Raw genomic sequence first — 18,353 nt, 5'->3', positions numbered from 1 at the left:
TATGTATAACATATACATACATGTGTGTATATATATATATATGTGTGTGTATATACACAATGTATATACACATATACATATATATGTATATATATGCATACATGTGTGTATATATACATATATATATATATACATATATATATATATGTAAGCCCACCCCTTATATATATGTATGTGACTGACGCTTTTGTTGTTTAATTGAAATCTGCTTAATTTTTGTATAATATAAAATAGCTTTCCTTTATCCACCACCCTAGGAGAATGCCTCAGCAGACAGACCTGGGATTCCCTTCTGAAAGAAAACTCCTCATTCCATCTGTTGGAGGTAGAAAATTGGGCTTGTTGGTTGCATAAAAAGTTTTCCTGTGTCTAAAACATTTTGACACCTCTGCCTCATGGGTACTTTAGAAGAGGTTTATATTTTGATAAGGTGAAAAATGTGGTGTTTTCTTTTAGCAAGGATAAATTAGGTTAAGTGATTTTCTTTTCATGAACTCCAAGTCCACTTTATTTTAGATTTATTCAGTCATACTACGACTCTCAAGGACAATTCAAACCAAATTTGTGATCACAGCTATTATTAGTTGGTTTGAATCTTTGATTTTATTTTTTTGTGGATATTTAGTTATTCTTCAATATGTTTTTGGTTGATGTGACCTTAACTTCACAAGAAAGAAAAACAAAAAGATGAAGTAGTTGTGTAAGATCAATTTTTTTTCATAGAGAACAACAGAAGCCTTTTTTACTAAATAAGGGAATCTTGAATAGAATCACCATAAGGCTGATATCATCCCTCATACTTAACAGATATAACCTAAAGATTAGAACTGTTTAAAGTTTAATTTCCACCCCCAATAAAAAATATGAATCTATTCTTTAGGTTTCAGTTCATTTTTTTTTCGAAAGACTGAAATATTTTTCTCATAATTGTAACATAATGAATTGATTATTGGGTCAATTCAGCAGTTGTAAGACATATTTTTGTTGTTGTTATGAAGATTATTTGAAGATCAGACTCTATAAGCATTATGTTTTTCATACTTTGTTGATGTGTAAGCAAGGTACTACAATGACTTTATATTAAACACACAGGAATTTAAATACTAATGTAGCAACCCTATAAAGTTCCATGTAACTTTTTCATCCTAGAGTAGGTGAGCCCTTCGATCTTTTCTGGGCCTTTGTTTTATCTAAATTTTGAGGGAGGTTACTTAAGGCAGTGTGGAATTATTCAAGAAGGATATGAAATATAGATTGCCCTTTTGTGTCTAGAAAAACTTAAAATTAATGAAACACATGGTTGGCTTGGGTGCCTCTATTTCCTTGGTAGAGATTTTCCCTTTATGTTATGAAGTTCTCTGGGCTAAGGATATGTAATCTACCACAATGGCTCCCTCCTTTTTTCTGTCCCTGGGCCACGTTCAAGTCCAGATTTAAGTATCTAAGTACTACTGAAGCCAGAACAGGTTGGATTTAGGGATATATAGTAGGTAACATAGAGAGGACAATTCAATATAGACTTGAGATCTATAGGTTCACTTTTGTCCTCCCCAATGTATAGTCCATTTCTTTAGTATAGTCCATTTCTTTACAGCTCACACATTGCAATAAAAAAAAAAGTTCATAATTTTATGGAGACAAAGTCCATCACAAATTACAGACTACAAATAAATATGATTTAAAGAGAAGAAATTCTCAATTATCCAAAAAGAAGTGAGATAGCATAGAGGAATATTTTTGCCAGGTTTTAAGAATGGAAACAGTCAGAGACATAGCAAAATTCCATTCAAGCGTATCATTCCTTAATTTTATCTTTGCATAAACAATGAGATTTTGGTCTTTGGTCAATTTCTGGCAAAATATTTTCCAGTTTTCTCACAAGTTATTTTTGTCAAATAATTAGTTATTGCTTCAAAAATTTGTTACCAATGATCCTAGCAATGCGAGGTTACTAAGGTCATTTATATTTGTATATTGTGTCACTAATTTATTCCATTGTTCAAACACTGTATTTTATATTCATTACCAGATTGATTTATTTTATTTTATTTTTAATTTATTGAATAAAATAAAACATTTGCATACCATAGTACAATAAAAAGATGATTGCATATGAAACTGTAAATCTACTATGTAGAACTTGTTATTCCTTTCAAATGTATAACAAAATTATCATATAAATTTCTTTTTTCTTTCCTTCTCCCTGCCCTTGAGATGGATGACTACAATTACACACACACACACACACACACACACACATACACACACGTACACAGATGCAAAATTATACACACTTCTACTTATCAATTCTCTCTCTGGATATAGATAACATCTTTCTTCATAATTCTTTATAATTAATTTATATATTTGTAATAGTTAAAATAACATTCATTCAGTTTTATAAAATCAATACTGTTATTCTGTATGCAGTGTTCTCTGGGTTCTGCTCAATTCACTCTTTGTTATTTTGTCCAAGACTTTCAGTGGTTTTTTTTTTTTTCAACTAAAATCATTGAACTCAACCAATCCTTAATTGATGGGCACCTCTAAAATTTCCAGTTTTTAGCCATCATAAGGAAAGCTATTATAAACATTTTAAAACATAAAGCTATTTTTATTTATTTTTGGAAATGGATCAAGTAGTAGCATTGTTGGGTATATCTAGTTTAATAATGCTGACAAAATTCTAAATTGCTCTTCAAAATGATTGGCTCAGTTAACAATGTCACCCAAAATGATTGTTTTGATAATTACTGTGTTACAGTTTGATATCTGATCACATTGTAAACCACATTTTTTGACTTTCCCACCTTCATATTCTATTGATATTTTATATGAATTTTATTTTATTATTTTATTTGTTCTACAAATTAATTCTTTTGTAGTTTGATAGGCATTAAATAAGTAAATTAATTTTGGCCAAATCATCATTTTTATTATTTTGGCTTGGCCTCTCCATGAGCAATTAATATTTTTCCCAATGTATAGATCTCTATTTTTGAAGTGTTCTTTACCTTTATTTTTACTTTTTTTATTTTTAAATGGTATTATATTTTTCCAGATATACACAAAGATAGTTTTTAAGATTCACCTTTGTAAAACCTTGTTTTCCAAATTTTTCTCTCTCCTGTCCCTCATCTTCCCTCCTCTTGACAGGAAGCAATTCGATACAGGTTAAACATGTACAATTTCTTCTAAACTTTTCCATATTTGTCTTGTTACATGAGAAAAATCAGACCAAAAGGGGAAAAACACGAGAAAGAAAAAACAAACAACTTTATTGCTGGAAAGAGCCAAGTCCATCACAGTTAATAATCACATGATCTTATTGTTACTATGTAACTTGGTTCTGCTCATATCACTTAGCATCAGTTCATGTAAGTCTTTCCAGGCTTTTATGAAATCAGCATGCTCATTATTTCTTACAGAACAATAATATTCCATTACCTTCATATACCATAACTTATTCAGTCATTCCTCAACTGAGGGATACCCACTCAATCTCCAATTACTTGCCATTGCAAAAAGGGCTGCTACAAACATTTTTGCACATGTGGGTCCTTTTTTGGGAAACAGACCCAATAGAGACACTGCTGAATGAAAGGATATATACATTTTTATGTCCCTTTAGACATTAATTCTCTATATTGTTCTCTAGAACAATTCATTTTGCTTATTGCTTTCCTTATATTGAATCAGTCCTGAATTTCTGGTGTAAGTCCCATCTGGTCATTTATATCAATTATTAGTGGATAGATTGGTGTAAAGTTTTCTTCTATGATTTTACTCTCCCTTTGATTAGGTATCAATATAATTATAATTTTTCATTCTTAGTATAGAAGATTTGGAATAAAATCACAACATATTACAATTGAAAGGAATATCATGATTTTTACCCTTTCTGTAAAGTCAAAGAGATGAAGTGACTTGTATCATCAGGACTAGAGTATAAAAGTGGCAGAGTTGAAGTTAGTAGTTAAGTTTGGGTATGGGATTCTTATAACCCTGTCATGTTGCTTCTCTTTTCTTAGGGAAAAAAAAAAACACAAACTAAAAAAAACTACACCTCATGCAAAAAAGTGAAATATTAGTTGAGTTTTAAAGGGAAAACAAAAATTCTTATGTACAGTGAGGAGGGAAAATGTTCTAAGAGGGAAAGTGGGCAGATAGCCCATGAAAGGCAAAGATATGGGAAATGGTGTCATGTATGAGGAATAGCAAGAAATTTCATTTGTCTAACCCAAAAGCATATAATATATAATATGACAAGAAAGCTAAAATGGAGTCATGCTAAGAAAAACTTTAAATGCTAAACAGAGAATTTTAATTATGAATTTATGATTCACAAATGTTTATAAAATATAATATGAAGATATATAGTTCTGGAAAATTACCAGTCTAACTCCGTTTACTATGGAATTAGTAGGCTATACCAATGAAGTTATTACAGGTTCTCAAAGTAAGCTGCAAAGACTTTAAATTTAAGTCTAGGGAAGGATTATATCTGTCAGCCAAGGTTACCCTAGTAAAATATAGATAGACTTGTCACTAGTTGACTACAGAGTAATTTTTATTTTGTTTATTTTAGTTTTGTTTTGCAATACTAACTCACAAAGTTTGTACATCAAACCATATGGATCTGATGGTCTGTATGAGTGAAGCAATTATCTATCAATAAGTTTATAAATTCTTGGAAGATGGAAAATTTATTCTACATATACATGAACATAAAATAAGAAGACTTCTTTTCAAAAGTTTAATCATCTGAAAGTGTATAAAGTCCTGCCTATGTTGGGAGGGTATGAGTCTACTTAATTCATGCTGAATACTTAACATGAGTTTTTATAGAAGGAAGGCTCTTTCTCACTATTATAAATAAGATAAACTTTATGTGAGAACTAATCCATTGGTGCCCAAAAGGAACATGGTTAATATTATGCTGGCAAATAGACCTAACAATTCTTTCAGTGTTTTTCTCCCAGACATGAGCTTCCTTCCTCTTTTACAAGTCTGGAAAATCTCTCTGACCAAGAAAACTCAAACCTCTGAAAACTGGGGAGCAGTTTTCACCTTTAAGGTTGATAGATGCTTAGTTGAAAAGAATTATTGTGAAGGAATAGTATGAGAGATAAATTCTTTCTCTCCCAACCAGGGATAATGCACAAAATTGGAGAAATGATTATCTTTGCATTATTTAGAATTCCAAAAAAATTTTTTTAACATGATTCAGACTAAAAAAAAAATCAAAAGTAAACATAACTGTCAGATTTTCCATTCTTACTCTCCAACTTTTTATCAGATAGGGATAAAAATGTCTTAATAAGTTTCCTTTTTTCAAAAGTCACATTATATATGAGTGACCTAAAATTCTCTGTACAGGAAAAAAAAAAGCACTGGACCTATTCACGAAATGAGTTCAAATTCAAATCTGCCTCTGTGATCTTGGGCATGTTCATTTACCTTGCTGGGTTTTAGCATAGGAAAAGGTTGGATTTGACTACTGGCCTCTAAAGTGCTTCATTATACTCTTATACGATTTGGAAATCATTTCCTGTTAAAGTAGTTATAGTGTTCATTCTCCTAATTAATTATTCAAAATGCCCAATTATTTAAACTTTATCATTGGAATGTAGACAACAGAGGTGATCTAATCCAACCTTATGATTTTATGTATAAGTAACTCAGACCCAGATTATTTTTTTTTTCTAAAGGCACATAGGTAATGAATAGTAGAGCCAGGATTCAGAGATTCACCAAATATAAATCTGCTACACATTTCTTAACATCACACACCTCTTTCAATTCCCCTTGTTTCATTTAAAAATTACTTTGTCAAAATATCACTCAATGATGCCCAAAGTTGTAATACAGAGTGATGTAATAAATGAATAGTAGCTAAGAGAGTAACACAAATATATATTAAAAGGGAATTTCTCAAGATTAATGATTTTTAAATTAAATCATTAAAAATTAAAGATTTTTAAGGGGAAAATTTTTTTCTGCTTTTATTTGTCAATTGTGAGTACTTTTTTAAGCACAAAAGTAACTTTCAGCTTTTGTTTTTATTTATACTTTTTTTTCTTTTTTAATGGTACTAAGACATTGTGCTCCCACCTCAATCCCTATATCCCTTTAAGGAGTGTTTCATGACTTCTAAAAGTTTTGTTCTGTATTCAGGTAAGGAAAGTCATGGTCAGCATGGGACTCTGCAGCTTCACCTGAGCTTTCATGGTGTCGAGGCCCTAAAATAATATGAACAGCAGGAGCACTAAATCTTTCATTATTTCCCGTTTCCCCTTGAGCATGCTAGCATACTGGCTTTGCAATAAAGAAACTGTCATTTACACTCTTCTTTATTGCAAGGTAGGTAATGACTGCAAGGAGAAAAATAAGGAACCATGTCAAGTCTACCTGACTGCCAATGTGATAAATGAGTAACTATCCTATATTTGCATCTCTCTCTCTCTCTCTCTCTCTCTCTCTCTCTCTCTCTCTCTCTCTTTCTCTCTCTCTCTCTCTCTCTCTCTCTCTTTCTCTCTCTCTCTCTCTCTCTTTCTCTTCATATGTAGGTACTTCATAGATTGGAAGAGTGATGGGGACAACTACTTCACAATAGATGGAACTGAAGGAACCATTGCTACTAATGAATTATTGGACAGAGAAAGCACTCCACAGTATAATCTCTCTATAATTGCAAGTAAAATTAGTAAGTATGACATGGATGGGATTAATATTATTTAATGTTTATTATTATTATTATATAATTATAATAAATTAATATAATATTATATATAATTATTTAATGAATGCCCATTTGAATTTGGCACTCTTAAATTGGCAAATGCTTTACATTTTCCCAAGTGTTGCTTGAGTATTTCCTTAGGCAAGGATACCCATTTTTATGCAGTATGAATTCAAAGTAGCAATGATAACTGCTCAGGACTATGATTCTATCATACAGCATATAATCTAGGTCGTACCATCTGAGATGATCTTTCACTATCAGGCTATGTCTTGATGAAGCAAGAGAGCTCAGGATTACTGAGTCCATAATAGTGTTTTGTGTCTAAATGAGGGGATTTATAGAAATTTTGAAGTAGAGTTTTCATATCTAACCTAGACCAACTCCTCATCTAAGAGATTATTTAAAAGGATGACATTAATTTTCAAGCTCCTCCACAATACTTGTGGCTCTTAATTTTTTGTAAAAGTATCTTGAATAAATACAAGTTAGATAAAATCAATCTTTCCAAACATTCTTCTGAGATTTTGGGGTCCCCAAGCCTTGCCTACTTTCCTAGTGATCTTAGGTTCTGGAAGTGATCTTATTGATACAGGAATATCTCTCTCAGAACCCCAAGCCAAAAGTTAGTATATAAGGGGCCCCTTGAAAAACAGAAATGATCCTAAGTGATTCTTTAGCCACTGTCATTATTTCACTGACTGTTGAGTATCCTAAGATAAGTTATGGCTGACTGAATAAGAATATTTGATTTTATGCTGGAATTAAAGGATTCCCTGACAAAAAACATCCTGAGATATTTAATTAGATTCACTTTTTGCTTAATTAGGTGATAAAATGATGTAAGATTACTGTATTAGGTCTGATTTTGTCTTTTATCTGTAGAATGGAAGCAACTAGGTTGTCTTATTTAAACAGTAAACTGTATTTCATTCATTCATCTAGGATAACTAGGAAAAGGGGTAGATAAAAAAGATGTACTTTCCTCATGACCAGAACTAGAAAAGAGCCAGTGGTGAGATGGTCAAAGGAGATATGCTCATTTCAGCCAAGTGATGACCAGAAAGTATCATCATTACTTGTTCTTCAATTTATCACATCTGGATAGTTTTTAATTAAAGCATAAAAATTAACATGACATATATACCTGTATATAGAGAAGAGTTGTGTTTGTTTTTTATGTATGTGCATATATAAACATATATACATGTTTGTATATATCTACATACACACATATATGCATATACACATATGTTCAGGAAGGGAAAGTAGAGAGTTCTTAAAATCTCATTTGTTCATTTCATCTTTATTACTAGGTAGACAACATACTATGAATCCTGAAAAGCTGCTTATCAGAAATGAATAAGATTTAAAAGTAAACTTTATTTCTACTGTAATGACTATAAATTTCATTGTTGAAACTAGCTAGTAGATGAGAGAGCTATATAGTAATGAATAACTGTGAAATGAAGTAATCTGGCCTCAGTACACTAAGAAAGAAGAATAACAATTGGGTGTAAATAAAGCACAATTATGATCCTTACCTTTCTATAAAATCTTTCAAGAGAAATAAAAATATTGGTACTGATTTCTACTGCTTCAAATTAATTTTTACAAATAGTCATTAATCAGTATTGCTGCCATCAGATAGCAAAATAATTTTTTATCAGCCTAATGATAATTCCATGCTGAACTAGCCTTTTAATTTGTGAATTGCTTTTGTTTTTATGACACTAGCATTAAGAATTTACAAGATACTTGTGACAGCAAAAATAAAAACAAAGTAAATAATGTTTTATTTACTTTTTCTGTATTACTTAATAAACAAAAATAATTTAGCTTCTTTGTGTGATCATGATAGTCTTGTTTTTAAAATTAAAAAAAAAAACCTATTTTCCCTTAGCCTTATATTTAGTGTTTTTATATAATTGTAATTTATTTTTAAGCTGTGTTTACAAGCAAAGGTGGCAATTGTTCACCTTGGTTGTACTTGCTACATAATCTTGAATTAATTGTTTTCATTTTAATAATGTGAAAAAGGAATGGACTCTCTTCATTGATGGCTAGTTCATCCCCTGTTTTTAGTGAAAAAACCCTAAAGCTTAGTATGACTGCTATGGAAGGATCAGTGGAAGAAAATGGGGAGAAAAAGGAAAAATTTGGGAATGGAGAAGGGGAGCATTGGTATCTTTCTTCCAATATGTGGAAGCCTGTTGTATAGAGAAATAATTAGATTCATTTTACTTCACAGCAGAGGGCAGATATAGAACTTCTTGGAGAGTTACAAAGATGCATTTCTGTTAGATGTAAATAAAAATTAAAAACTGGAGCTAACAGTGCAATGAATTGCTTTTGATCAGCAGTGAGGAGTCTCCCAATTGCTGGAAGGTGGGATGACTATTATCAATAGTTGCAGAAAGTATTGCTAATAAGTATGTTGGACTAAATTACCTTTGGGATACCTGTAGACTGTGAAAGTACATAATTATATGGACCAATCTAGTCCATTGAGATGTTAAATTCCTTACGAAGGAATCAGTGTTGCCTACCCCAGAATGAACTTCACAGAATACAGAAATATCATTCATGCAAATGAAGTAATAGAATTTGACAGACTGCATGGAGACTTAGAGTCTAAAAAGATTAATTTTTAAATATAATTTGGATTTTTAAAACAGTGGCATAAGCATCACAAATGAATGGTGTTTTCTCCCTTATTTGAGCAAGTGGAGGTTGTGTCCATGTTTTAGAAAAATCTTGCTCATGTATGATTAGAATACCAGACTTCTGAGTACTCCTGAGAGTTTGTAACTGCTTATCATACTTTATTGTGTATACATAACAATTTTAGAAAATTAGATGTTTTTCTTCAGGATGAGTCAAAGTGGCCTGCATGCAAATGCCAATTCTACTTACATTTTATGAACCTAGACAAGCCACTTAACCCCTGAATCTAATTTGTATCAAATATAAAATGAGATGTTTATACTAAAAACAAAACAAAAGAAAACAAAAATAACCTTTTGGTTCTCGCAGATAAAATACTTTGGTCCTAAGAACTGAAACACTCAGCTTCCAAATCAATTTTAAATTTAGTAGTTATTGCTTTAGAAAGGTAAATACTTTATTGAATTTTTAATGGTAGAAAGAAAAGCATTAGCATTATTAAAGGATTCTGGTAGATTTGATTAATTTTGAAACTATTTCTATTATAGCAAATAAAAATGGAGTATATATCTAACTATTCACATATTCCATATGTAATGAACACTTTTCTCTTGAAATATTTGAATAATTCAGAGGAAAATATTGCTTAGATTAACTTACCAGAGTAATTGCCTCTATTCATTGCACGTTGCATGTGGAATACTTCAAAGTTCTCTTGCAAATTACTTCAGAATCACAGCCACATATATACATTTCAACACAATAAGTTCTTTTAAAGCACCTGCTTTATTTTTAAAAATTCATTAGTTTTTTATTGAAGCTTTTTATTTCCAAAATATATGTAAGGATAATTTTTCACCATTGACCCATGCAAAACCTTGTGTTCCAATTTCCCTCCCTCTTACCCCTATCATCTCCCTAAGTAATCAAATATATGTTAAACATAAAATATATGTGAATCCAATATAGGCATACATATTTATACAATTATCTTGCTGCCCAAGAAAAATCAGGTCAAAAAGGAAAAAAATTGGAAAGAAAATAGAATTCAAGCAAACAATAACTAAAGAAGTGAAAATGCTATACATTGTGATCCCCACTCAGTTCCCACAGTCCTCTCTCTGGGTGTTGATGGCTCTCATCATCACAAAACTGTTGGAACTGGTCTGAATCATCTAATTGTTGAAGAGAGCCATGTCCATCAGAATTATTATCATATAATCTTGCTGTTGCCATATACAATGACCTCCTGGTTCTGCTCATTTCATTTAGCATTTATAGAAGTAAGTCTCTCCAGGTCTCTCTGAAATCATCCATCTGATTAACAATAATATTCCATAACATTCATATACCATAACTTATTCAACCATTCTCCAATTGATGTACATCCATTCAATTTCCAGTTTGTAGTCATTACAAAGAGGGCTGCCACAAATATTTCTGTACATGTGGGTCCCTTTTCCTCCTATAAGATCTCTTTGAAATAGAAGCCCAGTTGAAACACTGCTGAATCAAAAGGTATGTTTGATAATCTTTTGAGCATAGTTCCAAGTTGTAAAGCACATGCTTTATACAAAGAACTATGGTGGTTTAATTCTTTTAATTAACAAAAATCTGTTCATTTCCACCTTTCCTTAATTAAAAAGAAAAATAAACCCTTGTAATAAATGTGCATGGTCAAGCAAAATAAATTCCCACATTGAATATAATATGTAGATAGTAAATATCACTTGCATCATATCAGATCAGATCATGTAATATCATATCATATGATATCATATCTTATCAGGATCAATATGTATCCTAGATTTGTCACCTCATTATCTCTTTGCAAGGTAGCATGTTTTATCTTGCTAGGTAGTGTAGTGGATAGAGTTCTGTGCCTGGAGTCAGGAAAATCTGAGTTTCAATATGATCTTAGCTATTTACTAGCTGTGTGAATTTTGGTAAGTCACTTAATTTATTTGCCAAAGTTTCCTTATCTGTAAAATGGGGATGATAATAGCATCTAACTCCCAAGGTTGTTTTGGGGATTGAATGAGAGTTTGAGATATAGTAAGTGTTATATAAATGTTAGCTATTATCATTATTAGTCCTCTGGACTAATGGCTGATCATGGTGTTGATCTGAAATCTCAAGTTATTCAAAACTTTGATCATATTGTGGTAAACATTCTTCATTGTGTGTGCTTCATTCTGCATTGATTCACATGAATATTCCCAATTTTCTCTAAAATTATCATACCTTTCATTATTTTTTATTGCACAATAGTATTCTGTTAAGCTCCTATACTATGATCATTTATTTTGTTATGCCCGAATTGATAGGTACCTCCTTAGTTTCAAGTTCTTTATTGCCACAAAAAGAGGAGATATAAACACTGATAATGTTTGTCCTGAATAAGTTTATAAATTGATCTGTACTGATTAAAAAAAAATAACCAGAGAAACTTTAAATTTGTAAAAATAAATTGTCATGAATAATGCAGCAAGACATTTTTATTTTCCCAAAACAATTTTATGGATGAGAGTCACTACCTATTGGGAAAAAAAAAAAAAAAAAAAAACTTTTTTGGGGGGAGGATCATTGAAATTTACAAAATCTTAATCAGCAATTATTCATGGATAAAGAATTAGAAATCCTTCCTTCTATCCTGATTATGTCATTTCAATTTTATGAATTTAATATTCATTTATTAGTTTATTAGTTGTTTGTTCTATTTCATAGAAGGCTGGATTATTCATATATTCATTTTCTAAATTAATATAACTCCAGTAATATGACCAGGCCTTGAGAAAGACTTGGATTGCTCCCTAGAGTTCATATGATAAAATTTGTTTGAATACTATACATAAGTGACTTTGCAAAATTTAAAAGATTATATAAATATTTTACTATTATACAACTTTTAAAATAATTTATGATTCCTAATACATAGAATCAATATACAAAATTAGATAAATAATTTCTGAAACATTGATGAATTTATGATTTTATTATTGCACATGGTTTTTCAGTGTTTTGTATATCAGTCTTTTTGTGTTTCTTAATGCTTTTAAGATTTTCATTATGGCTTTCTGTAGCTCCTCCATAGGGGATACTGACACTGTGTAGGATACCTTCTTCTGATTTTTTAAATATTTCCAACATATCAGTTTAAAAATTTAAGTTTTTCATATATTATGTCTCATTTTTGATACATGACTACTAGATCTCATAAAGTCAAAAATATTCTTGACAATTTATTTTAGAGTCTCAATCAGAAAGTCTTAAATGTAAGAGATATTATAGAAACCATTTAGTCTAACTATAATCTGAGTAAAAAAAAAAAAAACTTGCAACATTGTACACATGATCATTTAACTTTTACATAAAGACTTTCAGTGAGTATTGAATACAATTTTCCTCTTTTCCATTTATAGATTTCAATGCAATTAAAATAAGACAATGTAATATAATAAAACTTTAAGTCACATTTGCTTTTGTTATATGAAAGATATTGGGCCAATCTCATTTCCCTTATCAAATTATATTCAGCATTGTTCTATCACAATTTCAAAATTTTCATTTTTACAAGTTTATCTCATTGTGTCTTTAAGGTTTGTTTGGTGAATAAGTGAACAAGCATTTATTATGCACTTGCTATATTCTAATCACTCTTCTAGATGTTTCATATATAAATACAAATAATGGAGGAATGTCCAGGAGATCCTTGTTTTGTAACTCTTTAAGCTATTACCAAATATCATTTAAGTAAATGGTCTATGGACTTTAATTAAAAAAAAATCCTAAACTATAAATTACTCAGTAAATATAAATATGTTTTTATTACTAAAAATTCATATTTGCATAATCCCCAGGCTAAACACTAGAGAAGGTAGATAGTTAAGAGAAGAAAAGTTCCTGTCTTTATAAAGTTTATTATCTGATAGAGAGTATAAAGCATAATAGGTATATACTCCCCCCCTACACACATACACACATATGTATACATGTACTTATGTAATACATACATTCATGCATATTGGTAGCCAAAATAGCAGAATAAGTAAGGAACTCACCTGAACTCTCCTAAATTCACTTCCAAACAACTATAAAATAATTTTTCAGATGAATTCTGGAGCATCAGAAGCAACAAAAGAATGGGGTGAAACAATTTCCCCACTCAAGACACCTTAGAAGGTCTACAAGAAAGGTCTACTTCATTTGGGTAAAAGATGAATACAATTTAGTGGCAACAGGCTAAACACTAGCAAGATAGCAATGAGACTTTGAGCCCTCAAACCCTAGGACAGATTAACGGCCCTATGTATCCTTACACAGGCTAGTTGTGAGTCACTGAACCCCTAATACAAGAAGCCAGTGGCAATACCTTATGCCTCCAGTAGAAGAAGCTAAAGATAATTCCTTTTCTAACCCAGAAGCATAGCCTAATTTTAACATAAAATTAAAATTTATAAAATAGACTGGAAAAATGAGCATACAACAAACAAAAAACTTGAACAAAGAAAGTTTCTGTAATAACAAGAAAGTTCAAAACAGAAACTCAAAAGAGGATAATAATGTGAGAAGCCTTTATGTGAAGCCTCAAAGAAAAATATGAAACGGCCCCAAGTCCAAAAAGAGCTTCTAAAAAAAGCTCTTTAAAAGAATTTTAAAAATAAGATAAAAAAAGCAGAAGAAAAAAAATTTAGAAAAGAAATAAGAATGGCACAAGGGAATCAAGGAAAAAAAGGGGAGGGGGAAGCCAAAAATCATGATAAAGAAGCATAAAAAATGGAAAAAGTTGTACAAAAACGTCCTAAAGAAAACTCTTTCAAAAAATGGACTTAAGTGGAAAGAAGTAACAAACTTCAATGAAGAAAAAAAATCCTTAAAAAGTAGAATTGGCAAAACGGAAAATGAGGTCCAAAAGCTCACTGAAGGAAATAATTCCTTAAAATTAGAATTTGATGATTGGAAGCTAATAACTTCATGGAAAGATCAAATTATAATCAAACAAGGTCAAAAAATGAAAAAGAAAAGAAAAACATATCTGAAAAAACTACTAATCTGAAAAATTGATACAGGAGAAATAATTTACTATTCCTCCAAAAAAAAATAATAAAAAGATCCTGGACATCATTATTTAAGAAATTATCAAGGAAAACTGCCTTGATATTCTAGAAGTAGAATATCTGGCACTGGAAATTAGCTACTTTTCATCTCCAGAAAGGGATCCCAAAATAAAAATAGCCCAGAATATTGCAGCCAAATACCAGAGCTTCTAAATCAAGCAATACACACACACACACACACACACACACACACACACACACACACACACACACATATTGCAAGGAGCCAGAAGAAGCAATTAAAATATTGAGAAGTATCAGTCAGAATTATACAAGATTTAGGGGCTTTCCATAAAATGACTGGAGGGCTTGGAATATAATTTTCCAAAGGCAAAGTAGCTAGGATCACAAACAAGAATCACCCACTACCTATCAATTAGAGTATATTCCTTCAGGAGAAAAATGGATATTTAATGAAAAAGAGATATTCCAAAGATTCCTGACTAAAAGAACAGAGCTGAATGGAAAAAATTGACTTTCAAATACAATTCTCAAGAACATAAAATAAATAGGAAAGAAAAATCATAAGGGATTCATTGAAGTCAAATTGTTTACATTCTTCCATGGGAAGATGATATTCATAAGCCATAAGAACTTTATAATTAGCAGGGCAATTAGAAGGAGTATACGAAGACAAAGGGCACAGATTTTAGTTGACTTTAATGTAATGTTATCCAAAATAAATAAACTAAATAAAAAACCAAATAAATAAATAAGGGATGAAAAAAATTGCACTAGGAGAAGATGGAAAGCAGAGGTAGAAAGGGGTAAATGATTTCATATGAAGAAGCACAAAGGACCTATTACAATGAAGAAAAAAGTTGGATATAGGGTGGGAGACACCATTTGATATTCTCACTAAATATGGTTCAGAGGAAATAACATACACACGTAGTTGGATATAGAAATGAATCTTACCCTAAAGAGGATTAGTAGGGGAAAGGAATAAGAAAAAGGAGGAGTGTTTGATCTGATAGAAGGAAGAGTAGGCTGGGGGACATAGTATTCAGAAGCAAAATACTGTAGAGAACAGATAGAAAGGGGAGGGAAGACAGAGAGAGACAGGGACAGAGAGAGAGACAGACAGAATCAGAGAGACAGAGGCAGAGAATGTGTGTTTGTATAAGACAGAGATAGACACAAAAGAGAGACAGAGACAGAGAAAGACACAGAGACAGACACAGAGACAGAGAGATAGAAACAGAAAGAGACTGAGAAACACAGGAAGGGCAAGAGAGAGAGAGAGAGAGAGAGAGAGAGAGAGAAGGATAGTTGAAAAATTGAACAGAGGGAAATTCATAGTGAATAATCATAATTAGGAATGGGATAAATGCACCCATAAAATGAAAGTAGATTAAAAAACAAAATCCTACATGCACATATGTATATGTATCAGAGAAGTGAAAAACACAGTAACATGTTATCTATGGAAAGAAAATCTCTATGGAAGAGCTAAGCTGGAATTTGATGATTGGTTAGATGTTCGACTAGTCAGAGGATAGAGGAAAAATCCTAAGTATAGGAAATAGCAAGCTATATGTATATGTTCATCAATGCAATACATATTTTGGGGAAAGGGAGCAGATAATTTTGGCCAGAGGGTGATTTTAATGGCACATATGGCATAAGGATAAGAAGGTAGTATGGCATTAGTTTGTGGGAGACTTTAATTCCAGGTACAAGAATTTGGACCTTCCTTTATGACAATAGGGAAAAATTGATGATTTTTAAGCAAAATGATAATATAAATAGATTTAACTTTAAGCTGTAGGAAAGATGATGATGGTGATGATTGATGATAATATAAATAGATTTGACTTTAAGCTGTAAAAAGGTAATAACAAAAATGATAATGATAAAAATAATTGCCTTTATATAGTTCTTTAAGATTTGTAAAGACAATTCAATTTACTTTTGGCAAATTATGATTATAAGGGAAATTTCTCTAAGCTGAAATCACAATGCATCTTAGAGCAATGCATTATTCCAAATTCTGCCTTCTTAAATTAAAAAGAAATTAATGAAACAAATAAAGCTAAATAAAACTAAATCTAATTCCTCTTCCTTGAGATAATCTTTCAGATATTAAAAACAACTAGTATGTGATAAGGCTCTTCTCTAGGCAAATGCTTAAAGTTCAAACAATCAATCAGGAAGCATTTAGGGATACCAAGGCAAAACAAACAGAATTTTTCAACTGGCTTATTTTCTATAGGGAGAACCCTCCCCCCACAACAATAATAAAGCCTTCCACTTTATAGGATATGAGTTCAAGGCATTTCACCATCCTGTTTCCCTCTTCTGATTCTTTCTTCAGGTTCTTCCTTAAATTGTGGCATCCAATGGAACTGTGAAACCTTTATTGTAGCTTCCTTAGACTATAAGAACTATTAATAAGGGCAACTAGGTGGCACAGTGGATAGAATACCAGCCCTGAAGTCAGGAGGATCTGAGTTCAGATTTGACCTCAGACACTTAGTACTGCCTAGTTGTGTGACCCTGGGCAAGTCACTTAATCCCCAATGCCTGAGCAAAAAAACCCAAAAAAAACAAAAAAACAAAAAACAAACAAACAAACAAACAAACAAAAAAAACCCCGATTGATAATTATCAATATTTCATTGACACAAACAACCAGCTCTGGTCCACTGCTTCTCAAGCTCTGGGCATGAGGAAATGATGTAGCATCAGGAAGTATATAATAGAAACAGACATGGATTTTTAGTCAGAAGACCTAGGGTGAAAATCTGGCTCTGCCTTATTCTATTTGTCTCAGTCAGTCAACAAGGCAGTCATTTAACATTTATTAAGCACCTATGATTTACCAGGTACTGTATAAAATCCTGAGGATACAAAGAAAGAAAAAAAAAAAAACAACAACAAAAAACAAGCACAAACTAAACTAAATAAAAACCAACAAAACCAGTAATTTCCTCTAAGGGCATACAATTAAATGGAGAAAGTACATAAACAAGTATTACAAAAATTCTAAATGGGATAATTGGAGATAATCACCACATGGAGGAGACTAGTAGTTAACTTCTCTGCTTCTCAGTCCATCTTTTATGCTTCTGTAAAATGAAGAGATAGGACATGATGATTATAAGACTTTTTTCATATCTGAAATTCTAAGATATAAGGAGATGATAGTATTATAGAAAACACACAAAATTTAGAGACAAGCTTGGCATGGAGTCATGGCTCTATGCTGCCTTAGACAAAGCACTTAACTCCTCTCAGCCTCAGTTTCCACCTTCTACCTTGCATTTATGGATATAATAAAACTATCTAACAAAGATTCTATACTTAAAATGCCATGATAATCATGATAAATATATAAGCTAATACTTTTGTGCAAGAACTGATGTGAAATAAGACCCAATAGAAATTTGATGTGGAGATTTATTATTATTGCATTACTATTGAAATGCAATTGAGACTGCAAGGGAGAAAAAAAAGGGTCCCATATGGGAACAGGTCTTAATGGAGGGAGCATTTAGCTTATAAGGAGCAAGAATAGTGAGTGGAAGGTTCCTTATCTCTATAAGCAATAGTTGTACAGAAGCAAAAAGCCAGCTGTTAGTTCCTTATCTGGGGATTACCAGTATGCCCTTAGGCCTCATGCTGCTGAACTTGTTCCAGGGAGTTGACAAAGGAGGGGACTGATTGAAAAAACAGTCTTGTCTGTTTTGAGGTCTGAAAGAAGGGGAAGCTTTCTTCACTGGGGCCAACCAGTGTGCCTGCAGGGGAATTGGGCACAGAAGTCTGTGCTTATCCATGGTTCATGAGGGATGCATAAAGGGTTTTTTGTATGGATCTAAGTTTTC

The 18,353-nt window shown here is 31.6% G+C and overlaps 1 protein-coding gene across 2 annotated transcripts in view; it reads left to right on the top strand.

The window, feature by feature from the left end:
* CDH12 (cadherin 12) overlaps positions 1 to 18,353 on the top strand; it is a 969,321-nt gene that overhangs the window by 921,957 nt on the left and 29,011 nt on the right. For both annotated transcript variants that reach the window (XM_051969878.1, XM_051969879.1), the window contains one exon: positions 6,570 to 6,706. In XM_051969878.1, the coding sequence (XP_051825838.1) occupies positions 6,570 to 6,706 (137 nt within the window). The remainder of the gene's footprint in view (positions 1 to 6,569; positions 6,707 to 18,353) is intronic.

Source organism: Antechinus flavipes, chromosome 1 (assembly GCF_016432865.1).
Source record: "Antechinus flavipes isolate AdamAnt ecotype Samford, QLD, Australia chromosome 1, AdamAnt_v2, whole genome shotgun sequence".
In the NCBI taxonomy this organism is placed as follows: Eukaryota; Metazoa; Chordata; class Mammalia; order Dasyuromorphia; family Dasyuridae; genus Antechinus; species Antechinus flavipes.
The sequence above is the reverse complement of the archived record's forward strand: the minus strand, read 5'-3'. Positions and strand labels throughout refer to the sequence as shown.